Source organism: Phyllostomus discolor, chromosome 4 (genome assembly GCF_004126475.2).
Source record: "Phyllostomus discolor isolate MPI-MPIP mPhyDis1 chromosome 4, mPhyDis1.pri.v3, whole genome shotgun sequence".
In the NCBI taxonomy this organism is placed as follows: Eukaryota; Metazoa; Chordata; class Mammalia; order Chiroptera; family Phyllostomidae; genus Phyllostomus; species Phyllostomus discolor.
Window position 1 is genome coordinate 206727393 of NC_040906.2, and position 23774 is coordinate 206751166.

General features: G+C 59.5%; 1 protein-coding gene across 1 annotated transcript in view; it reads left to right on the forward strand.

Moving 5' to 3' along the window:
• The window catches only part of PACRG (parkin coregulated), a 374904-nt gene extending 361940 nt beyond the window's left edge, over window positions 1–12964 (forward strand). Inside the window, exon 5 of the mRNA XM_028504032.2 lies at window positions 12598–12964. Within this exon, the coding sequence (XP_028359833.1) occupies window positions 12598–12758 (161 nt within the window). The 3' untranslated portion in view covers window positions 12759–12964. The remainder of the gene's footprint in view (window positions 1–12597) is intronic.
• The last annotated feature ends 10810 nt before the right edge of the window (window positions 12965–23774 follow it).

Below are 23774 nucleotides of genomic sequence, written 5' to 3' on the forward strand. Positions count from 1 at the left end.
TCCCCGTGTACCACGATGTCCTCATGTACGACACAGTTCATGTGTACCACGCTGTCCCCGTGTACCACCCCACCCTTGTGGACCATGATGTCCTCATGCACCATAGAGTCCTCATCTACCATGCTGTCCCCGTGTACCACGCTGTCCCCGTATATCATGCCATCCTTGTGTACTATGCTGTCCCTGTGTAGCACGCCACCCTTGTGGACCATGCTGTCCTTATGTACCACACAGTCCTTTGTACCACGCTGTCCCCATATACCACGCTGTGCTTATGTACTATGCTGTCCCCATGTACTATGCTGTCCCTGTGTACCACACCACCCTTGTGGACCATGCTGTCCTCATGTACCACGCTGTCCTCCACTCTACCCCAGCTTCCAGAACACCGGACACGCGTGATCTTGAAATCACAGACCCTGCACAACTACATCCGAGTTCACACGGGAACCTGGTCCCCAGTTTCCTCTGTGGATCTGCTGCCTCGCCCCTCGTGGGCTCGCACGGGGAAGCCAGTGTGCAAACACCCTGAAGACCGGGGCTCCGTGCTCCGGGCGAGCCCAGATGGCGAGAAACAACTCGCTCCCCGAGTGACCTGAAGATATGGCGGCTCAGGCCCTGCTCCGTTCCGAGACTGCAGACTCTGCAGCCGAAGGGCATGTCAGCCCCTTGACGGGTGAGGGGCAGTCACGTGTACCCAGCCCTAAGCTTGTTTCCGCCCTTCGAAGGCAACCTCAGGGCTGATGTGGCCCCCTGTGAAAATGAGTGTGACACCCCTGCCGCAGAGTGAACCCATTTCATTCGACGAGAAAGCAGAAAGTGTGCTCCGTGGCGTCCTGGGGGCTGCGCTTCTCGCCCCGCCCCCCCCCGGAGGCGCGTGCAGTCGGGGGAGGAATCTGGGACGCTGACGCCCTGGAGGCGGCGGGGGCCACAGCTGCCAGCCTTCATCAGCAGCGTCCCACAGTCACCAAGACGTAACACACACTCCCTTGTTTTATCCCTGCACCTGTCCTTGCAGGTGGGTGCCGCAGCACCTGTTTCCACCGGGGACAGCTGAGGGGCCCGGGGGCCGCCTGCAGAGCTGCCGGCATTCCCCATTCGCCGGCCCACGGGCCTCGGCCCCTGGGGGCTGCGAGCGTTCCGTTTCCACGCAGCCTCGGTCTGCACTCGCCGCCTCAAAGTCCTGATTCAGAGGAAAGCAATTGTGCGCACCAAACGGAGGAATTCTGGGAGATAAGAGCATAACTCAGGCAAATAAACAGCCTTTATTCAAAAGTATCAAAAGTCAGCATATTTCCCCTATCAGCATTTCCGACAAGCTTTAGTTTCAATTCTCGCGCAAACCTGATTGTGCTGCTGTGGCGAATTACGCCGCCACGTCTTCATTTTCTGCCTGCAGCTCAGACGTCTATCTCTCTGTCACCCCCGCCCCTGCTGCTCCCCCGCCAGCCCCGCCCCCGCCCCATGGGACCAAAACTTCCACTGGACTTTAGCGAAGCCCTGAGCGTCTGTCACCACGTTCTCAGGTGAGCACGAGTGTTCCCAGGCTGTGCCCTGGGAGAGTGGCCGGCTCGGTGGCAGAGCGGCCGCCCCCGCCACCCCTGACCCACCAGTGTGGCGGCCGATAAAAGTGGTCGTCAGGACTCTGGGAGACACTGCGGGGTCATTTTAACCCCAGACACTCGCACAGGGCCTGAAGGCCTTGTAACTCCTTCCCTTTTACACAGCTTTGATTGGTTCAGTAAATACAGTATTTTGGGGCATTAACTGGATGAGAAGGACCCCCAGTCTGTAAAATTACCAGCTAATCGCTTGGACATTCTGTTCAAAGTTTGCACCTGCTCATTCATTTTGGAGTTTTCAAAGGGGGGACAGTGTGGGTAAGCTGGGGTGTGTCCCGCCTGGCGTCGGGGACAACCCGACCCTCGGACTCTCTGTGCGGTGCCCTTGCGCCGGGAGCGCCTCAGCGAGCCGATCGGCTCCCTCACTCTCCGCCACAGAACACGCCACGCCCCAAGGCCACGCAGGTCTTCGCCCGCGTGGGCCCGCACGGGCTCTGGGTTCTGAGGTCCCGGCGTCCGTGACAGTCCTCCCAGAGGTGACGTGAGAGGCGCACTTTTCTACGGTTTGCTGTGTTTGTCGGTGACATTTGTGAGAATTCTGACACTTCTTTCTCACTGTGGTGCCTTGATCACATACCAGAAAAAAAAAAAAAAAGAAATTCAGAGCTGAAAATGGGCCTGAATGTGGAAAACGGCGGTGCTACCAGCGGCCAGTCTGGCTCCTTTTGGGATGTTTTCAATGCCTGTACGAAGCGCTAAAATCCTTTCCAGCGGGTTTGTGTCACCCCTGAAAGCGGCGACCGATTGCTACCCCCTTTCCAACTGCAGTCATTCTCGGGCAGTCCCTTGAGTTCGCTGGAAAGTACCTTGCAGCTGTGTGAGAAATTCTGTCAAACGAAACTTAGATGCTGAATAAACACGCTGGAGGAAGCCCAGCGTTTGCTTTATTCTATAGCAAAGGCTGCTAATACAGTGAAGGGGAAGGGCTGATTTCTGATTTTGGAAAAAGAAAGTTTTTTCTCTCAAATCTGAGGGTGACCCAGGCAAACCCCACTCTGTCCAGAGGGGACTTTGGAAATGAGATGAGGCTCTCTGGCTACAGAGACACATGCCTGACCTCACCCCATCGGGCCTTTTCAGACTCACATACGTACCATGTCTGTGGGCCAGAACTCAGGAGTCTGTAACCAGTAAATAAAGGGTCAGAGTGGGGCCCGTGTGGTCATCCCATTCAGTGTACCGTGTGTTTACAACTGAATTGGCTTAGGTCATATTTTTCAGAAAATGCACAACGTAGCAACTTGTTCGCTGGCTTATCCCTTTTACCATCACTTAGTCTGATGCCAGCGAATGAGGTTCATGTGTAGTGTGAAGCCATCCTCCAAAAGTCGGTAAAATGTAGGAAAAGCTAAGCAAACAGAAAACACCTCCTCAAGTCTAGTGCCCTGGAGACAAGGGATTCTAAAGGAAGAAAGAGGATGGAGGAGTCCGTCTCGCAGAGGAAGCGAATCCAAAACCCGCCTTGAAGGGAGGTGGTGAGCTCGGACCCGCCTAGGCGGACCCGTAAAGACCTGGATGAAGGCTGCACACGTCCGGGTTTGCGAGGAACCCAGTCCCAGCAGAGCAGCAGGTGTCGCCGGCGAGGCGCAAACCGTACGGTCGGCCTAGAAGGGAGAGCCGGTGAGACAGGGCCCAGGTGAAGGGGACCTGGAATGCCATCTGGCCTTCACCACGGCGACCTCGGTGATTCATCAGCAGCAGGGAGCGAGCTCAGGAAAACTGACGCGCGGGTGAACTGGGAAGAGGAGGCCCGGTGGGCGGTAGCTGCCGTCGGGGTGGGCTGGAGCAGCGGCTCTGGGGGCTTCACCGAGCAGCCCACTGTGCTCCACGCGGCCACCACCCGAGCAAAGGCCAGGCCTGAGCTCCGGAGCCCGGTGGAAGGCCCCACCCGGCACGAGGTGGATTCTGTCAGGTACCACCAGGAGTCAAAGGCACGGTTTCCTGAAGGGACGTGGAGACCCACCCGCCTCCGTGCAGGAGGGGAAGCTTGGGCTTGGATTCCTAACTTCCCCCACATCTGTGGCTTGAACTTGGTGTTCTGGGTTTTTTTTTTTTAAGGACATAGAAAGACCATTCAGATACCTGCAAGGTTTCTACTTTTTACTGTCTCACCGTCTTCCCGTCATCTCCCCACCTGAACACTGTAAAACGGATACTCTGAGGTCTAGAAAGAAGCCATTCGTGCTCACAGAGACTGGAGGGGTGGCGTGCGGAAAGGATCCCAGACCGTCCCCAGACCCCTGGTGTATCGTAGGGCGCCGTAAACAAGGCCGGGAATTAGTCCCCTGGATGTTTGTCTTTCCGCATACACCGCGGCAAAGGGAGTCATTATCTCAAGGACTTACGATGAAGTGCAGATAGCCTCATAGTCTGTATCATCAAAATGAAGTTGGGGTGAACCAGCTCATTGGTTGCAGCCGGTAGAGTGTCTCCCCCACATTTCTTACCCAGCCCCTCTCTCCTGATGATATCCCTTCTCTGCAGGGTTCAGGGTCTTCCTCCAGGTGCAAAGGCACAGTCTCTGCCCCCGGGCTCACTCCCTGGGTGGACACAGACCTTCCCGTCACCCTCCCTGTCACACGCTAGCCGCCTGGGTCACATGCTCAGGGGTCTCACCTCTCCATACCTTGGTGTGCTCCCAGTGCAGGGGAACCAGTAACGGTATTTAGCTCACAGGGCTGGTCTTGGTTTTAAGTGGCATTGCGCTGGCAGTATTGTTGTTGTTATTACTCCGCCCGGAGGTGAGCCAGCTGGGAGCAGACGGAGGACGAGAGCTGGACCTGGAACTCTCCGCTCCTCCGTAGCCTCGGTCTGCCCAGTGAGCCACGTCGGCCCCCGAAGAGACTGGAGCACCATCGCTTCACAAGCCTGAGCTCAGCTTTAATGTAAGTTAGGGGCCATGGTATCTATTGCTGTAATTACCCAGCAGCAGGGCAAACTGGCGAGCCGCCCCTTTTCCTCGGTATGACTTCCACGTCAAACGAGTCTTTAACCAGAGAGGAACCCACTGCACCTTCCGGGCGCCTCAGCCACATCGCTCCCAACTGAATATATTTTAAAAGTTAACCTATAAATTGGTCTTTATCCTGAGACATCAAAATCTATATAGCCTTACTGAAATAGCAGGATGGAGTAACTTTTGGTAGTGTGTCAACAAATACTTTTGAGTTTTTGACAATATTCTCTTTCTTAAATGGGAATTATATAAACACTGGTCCTTCTGGGTCTTCTTAGAACTTGCTTTGAAAGCTGAACTTGATGCCTATGACATTTGTCACTTTGAAGAATTATACAGTTGTTTTATGATCATCTTTTCTGTTGAAATACACCGCATCTATTGAATAGCCATCATTTCCAAAGCATATTTCAAAGTTATGATATATTATAAAGTGGGGTGTTAGATAAGTAACAGCCAGAAATGACCCCCAAATTCAGTCCCTGCTTCGCACAGGGGCGGTAACTGAGATTCAGAGAAATTAAGCAACCTGCCCATAGTTAAACTCCTTGTATGTTGCATCTACTAAATTATGGAAATATCATATTATAAGTTTTTTGCCTTGTAGTCCAACTTTTTCCCACTATGCCAGTACACTCCAGTGTCACCATGTTCATTTCATAGAGAAACGAACCTTCTTTGCAGCTGGACAGTGGCCACTGTGTAGGAATTTCACATTTAACTGGTGGAAAGTGTAACTATTTCACTGAGAACTGGGCTGAGATCTATGAGGTCTCTAAGTTCACAAGTGATTGGGGGGGGGGGTGGCATTCAGGAGACCAGCCCTCCCTTGAGCTCTCGCCCTGGGGCAGCTCAGTCACCCCGGCTCCTGCATCCGAAGGAGAAGAAGCGAGAGGCACCCAGCTGGGAACCGAGGCCTTGCTTCAAGGCTTCTGTCTTCAGAGGAAAGAAACCGTGGGAATTCCATCAATGTGCACGAGATCTGGAAAGAAGGGAAGGGTCGAAGCCGGTGGGCCCCTCGGGCGGGCCAGCCAGAGGCGGTGTTGTGAGCTTCTGGTTGCGAGCCCATCACCACGCCTTTGAGTCACACCTGCCCGCCGTGACTCAGGACTTTGGAACTAGCCGGTGTATAAGTCATACTTAAAGGTATGTTGAAAACCAACACTTTACGAGAGGATATGAAGTCACCCAGGGGAGGGCTGGCTCAGCTTAGACCCAACGCAGAAACACCGGAATTCTGCAGGGGGTGACACGTGATATGGTTAAGGGGAAAAAAAATCAGTCCCCTCAGAGCAACGCTAAAAAAAGAAAGTGAAGGAAGCATTTGTTTAGGATTCTACCGGGGTGTAACCTCCACACATCTCCCCAAAAGGCGCCTTCTCTAACTCGGAGCAGACAAATGAATTCGGTCCCTGATTTCCTCCCCACCTGCCCTTTCCCTTCTGTTCCCTCGTCCCCAGAAAGGATCAGACGAAAATTCACAATGCTTCCCACTGTAATTTTCCAAACTTGATGGGGGAGAGCCTTTTTATTCCAAAAACAGATAACACCATTTCTATAAAGCAAATTGAGTTCAAGCTAACTCCAAATAAACAGACACTTCTGGCAAAACAAATGTTGACAATTTAATCTAGGTCTTGAATTGAAGATTTCTTGAAAGAGCAAATGTATCTGTGTCTCTCTTTTCTCTTTCTCTCTCCGTGTTCTGATTCAAAAGGGGGAAAGCTCAAAAGCAACCATTTCTAAGCTCATAAATATTATGAGTTATCTTTTTAATGACATTTTTTAAGTGAGTCATCTCCCTAATAAATCTCTTTTGGAAATGTTAGTTTATTCCGCTAAGACGGGCTCCCCTGCTTCACCCACAGTCGGTGCAGGCAGGGAGTCACTGGTGGGTGCCTCTCCGCCTCCCAGCTGTGGAGCCCACGGAGCCCACGGAGCCCACGGGGGGAATCTGTTCGGTCACCTGCAGAAAGTCTGCGGCGCTTTAATGGCATCAAGAAACACCGTATAACAATAATATTCACGGTCGGTTCCGCCTGCACGTTCCTGCCGAGACCTGAACCCTGGCCCCCAGGGCTCACTCTGTCGCCCCAGGGCGCTGGCACCAGGGAGCCCCATCCAGCCAGAATGCAGCTTGGGCTGCGGCCGATGTCGTCAAAGGCTACAGGTCTGGACAGGGAAGCCTTCAGCCCGTCCGTCGCGTTCTCGACATTGTTTAGCTCGGCATCGGAGGAAACCTAGGATGCCTCCTCGGATCCGGAAACGACTTGGTTTCTTCCGTCGGCATTTTAAACAATCCTGCCCGGGGCTGGTTCACAGGGACTGTGCAGCCCCCGCGGGCACGTCCACACCGTGGGACCAGGGTCTCACCGCACCCCGAGCCGGTCGCCAGCCATCGGTCACCCGGAGAAATGGGGTGACAATGTGGTCTCTGCCAGCTGCTTTGTATCAGTGGACTTTCTCGTCCTGAGAAAAACTTCCGGCTGGGTGTGTGGCCTGGGTTCACGTTCACATACAGTGTGTGCCAAGTGGCCGCATTTGACAACCCTTCAGAGAAACACGGATAGAGCCGGGAAGGGTGTGGCCAAGCCGTGAGGCCTCAGCGGCCACTGAGGTCAAAGCCTCAGTTTTATGACCGTGATTCGGCCTTGGGTCTGCCTGGCTCCCTGCCTCGGCGGCCGCAGGCCATGGGGACTGTTGGTGTTTGTGGATTTCCAGTTGCTGAATGGGCTGTTGCACCATGAGGAGGTGACAGGCACCATAGCTGGGGGGCATGGCAAGTGCCATCAGAGCTTCCGGAAGTCAGCACGCGGTGCGGGGGAGGCTGGCACTGACCATTCGCTCATCCCCTCTCCTTCCCGATTCACCAGGGTGGTTTTCCATTGAGCTTCCCAAGCTAGTACTTTCTTTTCATTTCGTTTTTAATCCTCATTGAGGATATGCTTACTCGTTTTAGAGAGAGAAGTAGAGGGGGAGAGAGAGACATCGGTGTGAAAAAGAAACATCAGTCCCTTGCTTGCCCCCATACACCCTGACCCCGGACTGAACCGTAACCATTTGGTGCAGGGGTGGGGGAGGGAGGGGGGGTGGCGCTGATGCGCCAATGACCTGAGCCCCTGCCCAGGGCCGAGCTGGTGTTCCCTTTAAGAACGTTCTGCCCATTGGCTTCTAGCAGCGCCCAGGCGGCGAGCAGTGTCAGGCGGACGGGTGGCGGCGGAGGGCTGGGGACATCCCTCCCGTGGACGCTTCCCCCGAGTCGTGGGTCCTGCCGTCCCCCCCCCCAAGACTGCAAGGCCGTGCTTCCGCTGGGAGAGGCGCAAAACCCGTGGGAGCCCTCCTTTCCCCAGAGCCACGCAGGATTACTGTCTTAGAGCCGGCGAGGGTAGGCAGCGTTCACAGACTATTTCCCCCGCTGGAGCCGAAGGACCAGCAAACCCCAGGTGTGTTGAACGGGCAGCCTGGCGTCAGCGTCTGTGCGTTCCTGGGTCCCATACCCTGGGCGGTGCTTCCGTGTCCACACTCCTCCTCCCGGTGTTTCCGTCCACCCGAGCACAGCCGCGCAGGCCACGGCTCCGAGCCCCACGTGAGAGTGGGACCAGTGCCAGTGTGCACTGAGCTCTCCCGTGGCCCCCGTGGCCCCCGTGCCCCACGTGGCCCCCCCCCCCCCCGCACAGTTCCCTGCTCTCCGTGTCTCCAAGGGAAGGGGACCCGAGGGTCCGACGGGAACACACACGTGTTGTCTCGGGACGCGGTCCTGGAGGCGACCCAGGCCGCGAGGGCCGCCCCTCAGCAGGGCTCTGTGCGCTCGGGTGCCCGCGCTGTCCCTTTCCTGTGGCAGACACACGTGACCGCCGCGCCCTCCGGGGACGGTGGCGGCCGGTGACGCCTCTCCAGCTGGACGAGAGCCTCCCCCCGTTGCGTCATCATCCCCCCCGTTGCAACAGCACCGCGTCCCCAGCGAGGACACTGTGTCACAGTGCCACCCAGCCCTCGGGTGGGAAGGCCTGGCCCTGGCCACCAAAAGTCTCCCTTTCTCCTCTTTTCCTTTTTTCCTAGACTAGTAGCAACTTTTTTAAAAAGGAAAAGAATAAAAGCTTCCACACAGTCTGGAAACTGCCAAAGTGCTCAGAGACGATGTCATCAAAACGCTGTGTGACCCGTGCACGCCGCTGGCCCGGGGTCCGCCGCTTAGCGGGCACCCCTGTGCCGTGCGGAGCCTGCCTCTGAGGCAGCCCTCGGGGGTGAGGTGTGATGGCAGCCGCCTCCCCAGTCCTGCGCGGAGTTCGCGCCCAGGAGGACGCCACTGCCGGACCCCAGAGGGGGCGGTGGACACATCCCAGCACGTCCCACCTGGGACGGAAATGAGGTCCAGAAAGAGGCAGCCCCCAGGGTAGGGCAGCTCCGGGAGGGGTGGGTAGACGAAGAGCACACGTCTGTCAAAGGCGTCGCCCGTGCCATCCAGAACAGGTTCAGCATCGGAGTAACAGAAAGCGCACTTGAAGCAGTGGTTCCCGGCCAGGGACAACGTCCGAGCGGCAGCAGCCCGCGAGACTGAGACTGGAACCCCTCCGGCTCCGAGGGTTCTCCCGGCGACCCTGCCGCACAGCCCTGCGTGTTCGGTTCTAAATAAGACACGGCTTCCTCGACATCAGTGTATCTTTTTCGCCGCTGGACATACAATAGACTTCCAGCCTTCTGAACTGAAACGTCACCTTCCTGATCAGAGCTGGCAAACGTAAACAACCATTTTTAAGCTCGCGTTCTCTCCCAGCACCGCGTGTGTTTAAAATGGGGAGCTCACGTGAGCCCCCTCAAGTTCAGGTTCTCAGGCACAGGCCCTGTTGCAGGTGCGGACGCGGCCCGCCCGCCTCTCCACGGGGCTCGCACTAAACTGTGCAGTCACTGTTACAGCCACCACTGCAAGGAAGGCCTTCCTGCTCTGGGTCGTGGCTTTTTTTTTTTTTTTTTGTCCCTGCCTGGGCGATGCAGATTCTGCAACCACAAAATATTTCAACTCCAACTCACTTTTTGAATAAGCAACTTCTATTCTGTTCTGTTCTTTTTATCACTTGGGTTTATACACTGTTGAGAGACAAAAAAGCTACATAGTTGGTTCACTCCTACAGTGACATGTTTTCTAAAAAGTAAGAATAGGTTATTATTGAGATAGAGCGCTCCTTGTCCCCGCGGCGTTCTGGAAGGCCGTGGAAAACGGGGTGGGCTCAGCTCTCCTTTGTGTGCACTTCCCACCCCCCTCTGCCTCCGTCAGGAAAATACGCCTGTCCCATGCCCTGCTCAGTTCTTGACCTTTTGACTAATACGCCAACAAAAGGCACCATTTATTAGTGATTAATCCATGCCTCTCTGTCCATCAGGAACCGGTTCAAGCCCGTCACAACCCGGCACCACCTCCAGTTACATTCCCCGCCGCCCTGGGCTTGGCTGTCCCGAGCCCACGAGGGCCTCGCCACCTTCCCCTCAGACCACCTCTCGGGGATGTCACCTGGGGGCAGGGGTGCAGGGAGATCAGCCCCTCCAGCTGGAGTCCTGGGACGCCGAAGCCATTTCTAACAGACGCGTCCGCCAAGATCGGTCTCCCCTGTTGCACACGACACCCGTCCCTGCCCCTCCTGCCCCTTCTTCAGACACCTCGGTCGCTTTTGTCCTGCTCTCTTTCGGACTTTCTTCTCAACGTGTTTTCTTTCCACACACACACGGGCGCCTCCTTCTTTCTCAATCCCACCTGAAGACCGCCTGCCGGAAGGCTCCCCCACGTGGAGGGTGCCACGCTGCCCCCCCTCAGGGCGGGGACTCTCGACGCTCTCGTGTTTAAAAAGCTCATCTTTGGCTCCAACACAGTCGGGCACAAACCCTTCCAGCCAAGCATTTCCTCCTTCGTGTGCCCTACGTTACTGGCCTGTGTGAGTGTTTCGGGCCACCAGCCGCTCTGGAAGTCGAGCTGTAATTCCCACCCAGCTTTGCAGGGCCCCCCCCCCCCCGGAGGGAGAGAAGCCCACCCGACTCCAGTGGCTCCGAGAACCCTGCCAGGTTCACTGGTCGTGAAGATGGGTGGGCGTGATGTCTGTACGACTCATAATCTCTCTCCCTCTCCCTGCAAAGTGGTAACGAGCCCGCCTGCCTTCGCCCCCACCCAGGGGAGCCACCCGGGAGGCCCGTTCGCCATCTCCCTGCCGCAGAGAACTGCGATCTGTCTTCAACAGGTTCCTGCAGAAGATCAAGCAGGAGAACTGCTCAGCCACGCCGCGTGGGATTGCAGTTGCTGCTTTTCCTCCCAGCCTGAACTATTACTCAATCTTTTTAAAATGTCCAAAGTAAAAAAAAAAAATCTAGGGTAAAAGGCCTGAAATCCCATGGTTTTTCCTCCATGTATTTTCACATCCGAGCAAGAGAAGCGCTCTGGAGCCGCGGGTGAAATAGGAATGACACAAACGCTTTGTCTGGTAGAACGCACACCCTCGAGGCCACAGGCCCCCCGGCCTGTCCCCCCCTGCGTGCCTGCCCACCCCCTCCCCGTGGGCCTGTCCTCCCCTGCGGGCCCTCGTCCTCCTCAGAGATAAGATAGCCAAGGCCGAGTGACAGGTCACTCCCCAGGAGGGTAAACGTCACTGACATCCTTGGAAACCTGTGAGTGGTGTGCAGCACGTGATGCCTGTTACTGGAGGGAGAAACCACGAAAATTTTACCCTCTGGCTTGAAGCAAAGGTCTCCCGTGTTTGTCCAACGCCTGTGCACTTGGGTGGGTCCTCCAGATGCCTCCCTGGACTCGGGGACATCCGACTTGGGTCCCCAGGGCTGGGACTCCTGCCCGGCCAGGGCCTGAAGCGGCTGTGGTGGTCACTTCAAGGCCCTATGGGGTGGAGCCTTCTTTGGGTGCTCCAGGTGACCGACTGGGGCTGACCATCTGCCTGGACTTAGAGGGACTCCAAAACCACCAGTAAACCCTGTGGAACCATCACTAAAACTGTCCTCTGGGTGCTCAGGGACTGATCAGGAGCCGTCACAGCAGCAAGGGCAGGGCCCCCCTGGCCCCCCAACCCCCACCCCTGTATCCAAAGGGATGGGACAAACCCCAGAGATGAGCGCTTGGGTGTGTGGCTCTTGCGGGGAAAGAGCTACGAGTGTGTACAAAAGCAGCAAAGTCACGGGGACGGCACAGCCTCTCGTTCCAAAGCACGTCCGTTTGAGTCACGGAGGCCCCACCCCGGTCTGAGCTAGAGTGCTCCTCCCAGAGGGGCCCTGCCGGGCTTTCAAAGAACTCACAGCCCGAGACAGCAGCCTCTACGTCAGTGTCAGGTCTGCACCGTAGCCACAGAGACCTCACATTTATTTATTTTTTAATGTTTATTTATTTACTTGTAGAGAGGGAAGGGAGGGAGAAAGAGAGAGAGAAAAACATCAATGTGCGGTTGCTGGGGGCCATAGCCTGCAACCCAGGCATGTACCCTGACTGGGAATCGAACCTGCGATGCTTTGGTTCGCAGCCCGCGCTCAATCCACTGAGCTACACCAGCCAGGAGACCTTACTTTTATTTAGTCCGGGGGTGTCAAACTCATTTTCACCGGGGGCCACAGCAGCCTCGTGGTTGCCTTCAGAGGGCCGAATGTAACTTTAGGGCTGTATAAATGTAACTAGTGCTTTACAGTTAAGCGAGAGCTCCGCGCTGCCACCGGGTAGACACCAGGTGCCGGGCCGGGTAAAACAAGGTGGAGGGGCCGGGTTCAGGCCTCAGGCCCTGTGTTTGCACCTGCGGTTTAGTCTCTTGTTTCTCTGGTTTAGATGAGTTCTCTTCCGCTCCAGTCTGAGACTTTGTGCCTTCGTGCATTTGTCACGACCCCTGAAACCCTGCAGGATCACGTGAAAACCCGCGCCCCCTCACCCCTCACCCTGCACGAGCACGTGGGGGGTGGGGGATGCCCAGGCTGACACGCAGGACTTCCCGGGCCACGGCAGGCAGAGCAGTAACGGGCCTCTGTGTGTGTGTTTGCCCAAACCAGTGAACTCCGGAGACGGCATCGAGTACAGCCAGCAGAAGAGGGAGAACGTGGGCGACCTGATCCAGGAGACGCTGGGGACCCTGGAGCGCTACGGCGGAGAGGACGCCTTCATCAACATCAAGTACATGGTCCCCACCTACGAGTCCTGCTTGCTGAACTGACGGCGGGGTGGGGGTGGGGGCCGCAGGGCCAGGAGCCCCCTCCGCGTCCAGGCCACCTGTGCGCGCCGCTGGGGCCTCCGCGTGGGGCGCATCCTCCGCGTCCCCTCCGGCGGCGGCCGCCGTGGCTCTCGCCGGGGCCATCGGAATGCCCGCCCCGTGGACAGCGAGGCTTCCCGATACATAAATAGTGTCTGTTTCTCAGATCACAATAGCGCACTGTGCTCGTTTGTTCCGCGAGAAGAACGGGCCCTTTATGCGGCTCGGACAGAATAGGAGGCCGAATTCAGCCGTCAGCTGTACAGACAATAAACCGCGATTTTCGTGCGCGGCCCAGCGAGCGGCTGGGCCGTGTCTGCCTGCCCTGAGGGTGATGTCAGAGGCCGCGGGGGGAAGGGCAGTGCTGGCCCCTGAATGGGTGTTCGTGGTGGGGGACAAAGCGGGGGCTTGGCAGCACCTCTGGGCGAGCGGTGTGCACAGCGGTGTGCCCGGCGCCCGATGAAACTGGGAACCTGCACCCCAGCTACAGGGAGGCCGTCGTGCAGCCCACCGTGCAGCTCGGCTGTGACCGCAGTGAACAGCTCCCGCCCATAGTGCTGTGGGCTTGGGGAGGGAGCCCTCCGGGTTATCGGGGGGCTGGGTGGGGCGGGGGGACTGGGGGAGGGTGGGGGTGCGGGTTGGGCGCGGAAGGTGACGTGGAGAACACGGTTTTCAGGGGTGCTCGTTTGAAGGCTTGCCCGGCCCGTGCTGGCCTGTCTCGTCAGGACCTGGCATGCCGGTGACAGCATGTTCCCCAGCGGTCCGTTTGGGGCGTTTGGTCATGGTTGGAAATGGTGCATAATGACTTGGATCACTTAGTCTTAGTGAGGACCCCTGGACACGAGTTCAAGTCTCCTTGGCGGTGGTCCCCCTGCCCTTGGCTCCTCCCACACGAGTCGGACGGCAGCTCTCTGCAGGTCTGATGGTGGGGGTTTGGGATTTTATTGAGGCCCAAATAATAAAAAATTAGACCAAAAAAAAAAAGCATGCACTTTTTCGTTCGACTGCAGAAGAACAAAGGAGCCCAGAAAGAGGACCGACTCCCGGGCCCCTGGGCCGGCAGTGGCCGTGCAGGCTGGCCGGACGGTGAGCATGGGGCCTTTGCAACTCAGCCCGGAACGCTGCTCGGGGACGGGACACCGGCCCCGCAGACCCGAGGAATGCCGCAACCACCCAGAGACGCCTGACCCAAAGGCTCATTCCGCAGCAAAGTGCCGTTTCTGCGCAGGCCTGAAGCAGAAGTGAAATGCCGACACCGCACCCTGAGCATCGGCCTAGAGATTGTTGTCACCGACTGTTCCAGACCCCAGTTTCTGGAGACGAACACCGTGTTCGCAGGCCGGCTCACTAGCCGTCTTCCGCGACGCCCGGCGCAGCGGGGAAGCCCAGCAGCCCCCCAGCAGCTGCCGCCACGTGGGTTCTGCGCGCACGTCTCAGGGTGAGCGGAGACGCAGGACCAGGTAGGACACATCGGCTTTCATGTACAGTGTTGCGAGAAGACACAGCTGGAAGCAAACGTAACGGCCTACGGCAGGCTTCCCTCTAAACGGCCACGTGCAGCTGTGCCCAGAAGCTCTTGTCCTGGCATCGGCGGCAAGTTCAAAGGGACACCAGTGTCCACCGTACGACTGGGACGACGGTGGCTCAGGGGAGCCCTTGAAAGCTCCTGCTGGAATTTCCCACACAGCTCAGTCGGGACTCAGGGAAGCAGCCCAGGCCCCTGGCTCTGGGTCACGCTCCCACACACTGCCCAGGGCAGGAGGGAGAGGACCGCTCCCCCCACACCTAGCCTAGAGCCCTAACTTTGGTCTGGGACGGAAACACCCCGGTTCACTTCCCGGCTCTGCTGCACGGCGGCTGCGCTGCCTCGGGCCAGCTATTTGACCTCCGCGAGCCGCCCAAGGTGACGCCGGCCTGCAGGAATGAGGCGCGGACCCCGGGGGGACTGGGCGAGGCACCCGGTGCGGTTCCGCAGGCCCGCCAGCCGGCCCTCTGGTTCAGAGACGAACAGCACGTGGACAGCGAGTCCTTCCACCCCGGCCGATCTCCAGGCAGCACGGCGCTCCCTGCAAGGCAACGCCGGGGTCTTTGTTCACGAGAGATGACTGTGCAGGAAACCCAAGTGGCTGCATAGGCAGTGCCACATTTTCTGGCAGCCGTTTAAAGATGCACGTGGCTTCGCTAGGACAGACCCGGGAGCGGCCTGCTTCATCTGCCTTCTGCACCCCGGGTCTGCCGTCTTCTCCCGGGTAACGCCTGGTCAGAACTCAGAACGAGAAGGGTTCTTCCCCCTGCTGTGTCTTTATATCCACACCCCCTATCAGAGAGATGGAAGGAAATGTGGTGAGGAAAAGCAGAAACACCCAGCCCCCGTGGGAGGCAGGGGTTTCCTGTCGGGTGTGAGTGGGTTGTGTTTGCTTGAAGCCACCTTCCACATGTCAGTTGTCTGGGTGGGACCTTGAGGCTGTGACTCAGGAGTTTCGGAGCCCAGAGCAAGTCACTTAAACTGGGGTTCCTTCCCTGTGACGGTGTCTGCCCCCTGGGGTCGCTGCCAGGACATTGTGACCCACGCAGGGCGGGGCCCAGGGCTGGAGCCCGGGTGTGGGGACAGGGCAGAACTGGCGTGGAAGTCTCTGTCCACCGAGCAGCTGCCATCTGACCTTGGGCAAGTTCTGGAAACTCTACAACTCCAGTCCCTCTCGCCACGCCCTCATCGGGCTCGGGAATGTCTCCCTTGGGGGTTTGCTGTGGCACCCCAGGAAAAAACGCACGTGAGGAAAGGACTCTGAGGGAGCCCCGTGGGAGGAATGGGAGCGTGGGGGGCTGGCGGGAGAGGCCCCACAAAAGCAGCCAGCCTGGCGCCTGGAGCAGAGGGGTTCTCGCCACACCTGCTAAGGTCCCCCGTGCCTGGCAGGCACTCGGCTTGGCTTTGACGTGGGACCAGGTGAGAAAGACATCGGGCCTGGCGGAGGCCCACCCGCCCTGGGAAGCCCCTCGGCGGGCCCCCCACGGTCTGCTTGCACCTTCCCGTTCCCCTCCCACCGGGAGGACGGCGCACAGTCCTCACGGGCCAGCGACGCCCGCGACGCTTCAGGCAGAGATGCAAAGCTCAAACACCCCAGGCAACGGTGGCACGCTTGGGGGACGGCGTTCTTTACCCTGTAGATTTCTCAAACAAACAAAGAAATCCTCCGATCCCTCGGAGGTTTGCTTGAACACGATCCGTGGAGAAGCTTCGGTGCCCGCTGTGGCCCTCTCAGAGCACAGTCGTGGAGAGACACCAACCCGAGTCCCTTCCGTCCGTGTCGATGCCCACCGCACCGCTGCTGCCCTCGGCTGCTCTGAGATGCCTGTCCCGCCCGGCCCTTGGCCAGCAGAGGCTGGGGAGCCCCAGGGCAGGGTCTGCTGTGAAGTCGTGTACCTGGGGACACCTGATAAGCTTTCAAACGGAGTCAGAAAACCTCAAATGCTTTTTAAATAGTTCCCTCCACGACAGGATCCCTTTTTAAAGAAATGCATCAGTTGACCAATAGGGGACAATTTCGGATCCAAGCTGAAATGACCAGGTTCACACCACACCGAGAGGGTCCACACCCATGCTTTGAAGGTTTGGGGCCGAAGACCGCCTGCCCTCACACAGCCTGCGGGTAGCTCAGCCCCCACCCCACCCCCCGCTGGGAGCCAGAGGTCACTCCGCAGGGCGCAGTCCCCGGGCCCGCCTTCCCACTCTGGTCCCACGGGGTGGGGGGCCCCCAAAACTCAGGGAGCACCAGACAGAGGGGCGTCCCTAAGCTCAACCAAGCTCATTTCTTTTAAAATAAGATATTGGGGGTGATTAGACCTTCTGGCCGTTCTTTGTGCATTTCTTTGCCCTGATAACGAGGTGCAGTCCACCTGTGTCCTGGGGGGGGGGAAAGGCCATTTCCAAAGGGGTGGCGCCACCCCAGTCGACTCTGACTCTTTGTGATCACAATGTGTTAGCACAAGAGGGTCCAAGCGCCCTCCCCGCCCTGCAGTGGAGGGGGTGGGAATAGCATGCAGGTGTGCTCGGCCTAGTCCAGAGCACTTTCCCTCCGGCAAACACACGTGGGTGCTGAATCCGATTCTGAAAACATCTCGTGTCGTCTTCATCCCTTTCCTGGTCTCCGTGTGTGAGCGTGAACACGGTGCACAGACACCCAGAACACGAGGCGGGCTCGCTGTCCCAGGGGCCCTGACTAGCGGCGGTGCGCCCCCCACCCCCAGGGCAAGTACGGACGGGGAGGACGCGAGAGTGGAAACCAGCGCCCGTGGAACAGAGTCAGCGAGACCACGCAGTGTGGCCTCCACAGTGAGGAGGGAGTCCGGGACGGCTGCTCCCACACCCTCGTCCCACTCGGGTCCCACGCCGGTGGCGTCGGCTCCCGCACGCACGTTACTGGCAGCTAAGACGACGCTCCGTCCCTGGGAAAGGGTGCGGCAGGCGGGCGGCGGAAAGTGCCCTTCGCGCACGGCTTCACTTGCATCGCTTATTGTCAGGGGGCGGTTCTCAGTGTCCCCGGCGGGAGTGCTCCTAAGCTTCCCTTATCCATCTTCACTTGGATCCCTTATCCCTTTTTGCTTTGCCAGATTTCTGTAAGTTTAAATCTGGGAGAACGGTTTTGTTCTCTTCCTGTGCTCAGGATGTCTGAAAATGGATTACTCGAGTCACTTTTCTGTTTAGAAAGCATTGAGAAATAGCCCCTCGCCGGCCTGAGGAAGCCATGCGGCCGATACCCGGCGAGTGCGCAGGGCACGCGGTGCTTTGCCGGGTCAGGAACTCTTCTGTTGGAAGGTGCACCCAGGGTCACCTGCCAAGAGTTAGCAGCGCTTGCGTTAGGAGAAGAAGGGGGAGTGCAGTGTGTACGCCCCTAGTGACCACACCACAGCAGGGACTGGGGCGAATTCTACTAAAGGGAGAGCCTGGTGGTGCCAGGGTGCCTGCTCCTCCTCGTCTCCTCACTGGCTCCTCCCCCCACCTCTGAGGTGGCTGTCTGCCCTCCTCTCTCCCCCAGTGCCCTGGGTCAGCTCCCCCATCCCACAGCGTCCAGTGACACCCACACACCGCTGCTCCTCACACTGAACCTCAACTTCCCCGACTCTGAGGATTGTGGGACCATGTGTATGAAACCAAACACCTGGTCCCCGGCCCCCCCCACCCCCTCCTCATCCTCTCCCCACCCCTGCCCCCGCCTGCCCCAGAGCAATCATCAGGAATTCCCCGTGCTCTCAGGTCAAAAACCCAGAACCATTCCTGACTCCGTCTCTCAGGGCCCATGTGCAAATCCGTCTGAAAAACCATCAATATGGACCCAGAGTCCTTCCTCCTACTCGGGGCTGGTCACCACCTGGCCTAGCTTACCCCCAGCCAGGTGGGGGGACCACTGCTCCATGGCCAGTGACCCTGCAGACTCATGCCCCGGTGGGGTCACTGAGCCCTCCATCAGAGTGGCTTCCGCCTCCCATTGCTGAGGGCGAACGCCAAATCTCACCGTGGCCCACGTGCCGCACCCACCTTGCGGCCCCTGGCGGCCCCTGGTGACCCCTGACCTGCCTCCTGCACTCTCCCTGCCCCGCAAGGAGCGTGGGGGGCCCCCCCAGCAGCTCAGAGCTGGGTGCTCGTCATTCCCACTGGCGTCTCCCTGGTCTCCGTGAGACGTCACTGCCTCCCTCCCCTACTCTCTCCCTCACGGCACCTTTCTGGCCTTGAGACACAGAGGAGTATCTGACGGGACGGCACATCTTTCTTTCTTGCTGATTCATGGAACTCGGGCCGTGTGGGGGCGGGGGCTGCTCCGTTCACCCCGAGGTCCCCTGAGCCGAGAGGTGCGCCCAGTACAGGCGGCACCCGGCAAACAGTCCTACAGGAGACCGCACGGACGCCCCTGCACCCAGCCCGACTTAGAGGACGTGGGGCTTCCCCGGGAGCCCCGAGTCCACGACTCTGCCACCTGACGGAAGAGGCAGCACCGCACCGGTCCAGCGTGAGAGTCGCCGGAGGTGCTCCGACCGTGGAAAATGGGAGAAGGCTCTGCTGTCAGGGGGAGGGGCATCCATCATTCTGTTTAAACCGAGTCAGGGGAAAGTATTTTAAACATCCTCCAAGGCTCCCGGAAACACGGGCCCGTCTGGCTGTGAGGGGACAGACAAATGGCCTCCGTGCAAGCCGTGACCCACGTGTCACTGGGGCCCTCCCTCCCGGGGAACCGCCGGGACAGCACCGATGAGGCCAGCGAGGCTCCGGCCAGCGTGCCGCTCCCTTCCAAACGCCCGTGCGTGTGGGTGTGCCGCAGGGCACTCTGGGCACAGGCAGCCCCCGGCGTGCACTAAACCCACATTCTCAGGGAGGCTAAGCAGAAGGAGCCCACATGTCCCAATGCCACTGGCCTCAGGGTCACCCCAGCACGCCCTGGCTCGGGCTCCTACAGGGGCCCTGGCCCAGCCGCCTCACATCACCTGGAGGCCTGGAGGCCCTGCTCGGACCTGTGGAACCAGAAGCCCCAGGGGGCCCAGCCCCTGTGTCTGGATGAGCTGCCCAGGGCATTCTGAGGTGCGGAGGGACCACCGTTCCAAACCAGGGTCTCTGCCCTGGACTTCAGCCCCTCGAGGGGGGGGGGGCGGGGGCTAAGTGAGGCAGAAAGTCAAGGGTCCCCGAGTGGCGGCCTCCACAGGTCCTGCTTTCAAGCCCGGCCACGCTTGCTTTTCCCCGCTGCACCACACGCCTCTCCAGGGGACTCCCCTTCAAGTAGCGTTTGGGAATAACGGGGAGTTTCAGCCCCTCAGCAGGAGGGCAAACACACTGTCCCCCGTCCAGAGAACGCGGGGTCGGCGTGCCTTTGGGAAACACGGCTCCAATCAGCCAGCGCCCTGCCCACGGCCAGAGCCCATCGCCTCTGCTGCAGGTGTGGCCGCACAAAAATAAGAGGCCGAGAAGTCTCACTGTTTCAGAGAAGCCTTTCCCACTCGTCGGTGTGGTTGCCCCCTTCACGCGTGAAACCTAACACCCGGGCCGCGAATGTTCATAGGGACAGAGAGGGGTCTTCATGGCGCACTGCTCAGAACCCCACCGACCGAGGCGCGCGGGGCTCTGGGCCCGGGCGCACGCACAGTGCTGCGCTGTCCCCGAGGAAGGGGCTCGAATCCGCGCTTGTCCTCGCGGCCCCGGGTCGGCGTCCCCGCGGGCCGGTGCCAGCTGCCTACAGCCCCAGCTATGTCCTCATTCAGCAGGGCTGTGTGGCGCTCGATTCAGCCACACATACAATGGGAGCATTCTGGAACCGGAGCTCTAAATGGCCTTTCTGTCTCCTCCCTCACACATCTGGGTCAGTAAACACTGCATTAACATGCAGCAAGAAAAACGTCCCATAAAGAACTGTATTGATGGCAAGGTAAATTTTTAATAACCCTTCGGCGGGCTGCATTCAGGAGGTGGGGGGGCGGGGCGGGGCGGGGGAGGGGGGGGGGCGGTGGCATCTGAGCGGGGTCCTCGCCGAGCGCTGGGGGACTCTGGGCGCGAAGGAACGTGGTCAGTCCGGAGGGGGCCCACCAGCCACGCGCTCTGAGCCGTGACCACCGCGGCCCCACAGCGGGTGCCTTTGGTGGGTCTTTGTCTGCTGCGGGGGGAGGGGCAGCGACACCCAGCGCGAGCCATGTTTTTGCCTTCATCCAAAGCCCAACAAAAATGACCCGAATGATAAAATTGGTTCAAGTGCTTTATGGGGAGGAAATACACAGAGTCTTTTCTGGACTCGCGTACACGTCTCATGATGTCGCGGAGGCAGCAAAGGCCACGGGTGGAACGACACCCCAGTGTCTCGGATCGGGCCCGAGTCCCGACTGAAGGAAGCCTCTCTCTGGAAATCAAGTCAGAATCTACAAAGCAGCCCTGGCTGGCGTAGCTCAGTGAATTGAGTGCGGGCTACGAACCAAAGCGGGCTACGAATCACAGGTTCAATTCCCAGTCAGGGTACACGCCTGGGTTGCAGGCCACGGCCCCCAGCAACTGCACATTGATGTTAAAAAAAAAAAAAAAGAATCTACAAAGCAGTTAAAATGCATCCAGCGCTCCTGCTTCTCCAGCAGCAGCGAGAGGAGCCCCTGGGCCCGCCCCACCCCGGGGGTGTCATGGTGGGCCTCAGCGGGGCGATCCGAGTGGCTCTGTGCCGGGGTGGGGGGGGCTCTGTGCCGGGGTGGGGGGCTGCGGGCGCAGCTCTCCCTGGGGTGGAACGCTGCGCTGGTTTTCCAAGCAGAGCCGTGAACACCCAAGGTGCTGGGGCCCGTGGGATACCCTGGGGGTCCCCCATAGGGCAGGGAGGGGCAGCTGTGCCTGTGTAGGTGTTCTAGGCCGGCTGGAGAAGAGACAGCTCTGACTCCAATCTTAAAAATAACACACAATCCAGGGAGGGGTGACCGCTGGCCGTGGGGGACAGATGGGGGCTGGGGACTAGGTGAGCGCCAGGGTGAAGAGGCAGGTCCACCCCCATGGGGCCCTGTTAATACATCCGCTGAGCCTCAGTTTCCCCACTGGAAACGCGGGAGGAAAGAATACTTCAGAAAAACCACTTAAAACTGGGCCTGAGACGAGGCCTTTCAATAGACGGCATCCGGAAGGTCTCACTGTAAATACGTTAGGAATGCAGAAAAAGTGGACGTGAACCTACACGTGGAAATCCCAGGCACACGCGTCTCAGGGTGTGCGGCAGATCAGCTCACAATGGCACGCACGGGGCCCAAGCTCCAGGGCACGGCGTCCCTTCCACGTCGTGTGGACGCTTCATCACCGGCCACGCGTGGACAGGCCTGTCTGCTTGTGGCTGAAAAAGACCCTGGCAGGAAACTACGTCCCCCCCCGCCCCCAAGTCTCACCCCTGTGAATCCGTTTCCGGCGTCACTACAGAATGCCTGCAAGCGTTTACTTTTGGCCACAGTAAACACAGGCCCTGTTTCTCGAACCCGTCTCCTCAGCGGTTTATCAGTGACAATGTCCGCTCAGCCAAGCTCAGCGCACCCCACACAGATGGGTGGGTGGCCTCCCTTCACTCTCGGACATGGCACGCCCCCAGCGCCACCAGGCCTCTGCGTCCCCCACGTCCTCACGTCACGTTTCTCAGGGGGCGTCCAGTCTCTCCGGGTCTCTAAAACCTGCTCCCTAGCCGGTGGCTGGACAATCGTGATCTAGCCGCCCACGAACGGCAGACAGAAAGCAGGGTGAGAGGGAGCCAGGGGTGAGCAGTGATGAGGTTTAATTGCGTATTCCCAGCGTCTTTTGAGAGTTGCTATTTCCCCTTCCGAGCTACACAATTCGTCCCCTTCCTCCCTCCGGTGTCCTTGGGGTGGGGGAGGGGACTCAGGCTGAGACTCAGGCTGGGACTCAGGCTCGGACATGGGACACTCCCTCCTGCAGAAACAGGTGGAGGGTGCAGGTGTGAGACCCCCCCCCACTGACCTGCACCTTCGGGTGGGGAAGGACGCAGGGGGTTCATGGGCCCAGGGCCTGTGCAGACCCCAGTGCCTTCGCCCTAAGGACAGGTCATAGCCGCGCTGCTACGTCACCAGCAGGCCAGGCCTAGTGTGACCTCTGACCTCTGACTTCCCTGGCTGAGGCCGTGCCCCCTGCCACCCACAGGGCCCCTGCCCCAGAGCAGCCCAGAGGAGGCACAAATGACATCAAGGACACAGAGGGACCAGGACGTGGGGCCTAGGGGGTCACTGGGCACCACACACTTGGTTGAGGTCACTGCTGACACTCGGGGCCACCAGGTGGTGGGGGCGCTGGGGCAGTCAGCACCCCAAGAAGAAAACCTGTAGGTGCCGAGTCCCCCGCTTGGTATCAGGGACCCCAGAGGGCCCGGTGCCCAGGGATTCCCATGTCCCTTTGCCCACACAGACACCGGCGTGTCTGAGGGGGCCCCGCTGGCGAGGTCGGTCGGGCTCGCTGGCTCCAGGGAGCAGAAACCCCCGGAGCCCCTGGAGCTGGAGGTTTAGGAGGCACCTCGGCCCCGGCACGTTTAAGCCAGGAGCTGCAGACTCTCCTGCTGGCCTGGAAGCTTCGGGAAAGGGCCGTGACCGCCAGAGACTGTCCAGCAGGGGCTTCTGCACAGGGCAGGACGTGGGTCCACGGACCCTCGGAAGTCCCCCCTCACCCTCCCACTCCCTGAGCGCCGGCGGGGACAGCAGACCTTCCCAGACGGCGGGGACACGGCGGACAGCGGCCCTCCTGGAGGGCAGGGCACCGCGTGGGAGGATGCCTTCCCCAGGCCACCACTCCCCGCCCCGCCCCCAGCCGGCCCTCGTGGGGTTCAGGCTGGGTCGGTGCCCCACACCGGTTCAGGGACGTCCGTCCCCGTGTCCTTGCCCCCTCCGGCCACACGGGGTCTGGCCCGAGCTGGAGCTCAGGAGGCAGCTTCCAGACTGGGCTCTGCCACCGTGGAGCGGCAGTGCTCCGGGCCTCAGTTTCCCCTTCTGTACAGCGAGGCACGAGGGCCAGCTCTTGATCCCACCTTCCTTCCAAGCCTCAGACTCTGGGGTCCTAGCCAGAGACCACAGAGGTTCGAGACTACCCAGCACATTGCCCCGTGGGCCCTGGAAGGGGCTGAAATAAAGCCGCGGCAATCTGGGCCACTCTGCAGGGCAGGGAGCCCGTCCCCACAGACGCTGCTGCCCCTGCCTCCTTCGCGGGGCCAGAGCTCTGCCCGGGGAGGGAGTGGGACTCGGTCCAAGGCTGTGCCAGGGCCTGGGAACCCGCCACCCCGGGGAGGGTGAAGCCCGGAGCTTCCTGCGCCAGCCCGGGGCCCTCCCGGGCGCCGGGCCCCGGTGCCAATGGCTGCTTTCTCCAGGCCGACAGGGGCCAGGGCTCACATGCTTTCTCATGGCCCTCTCCGCGGGAAGGACGCTCGCCGTGGCGGTCACACACAGAGGCCGCTTTGTGCTCCCGGAGCTGCGCTCTGTTTCCACGGCCCTCCT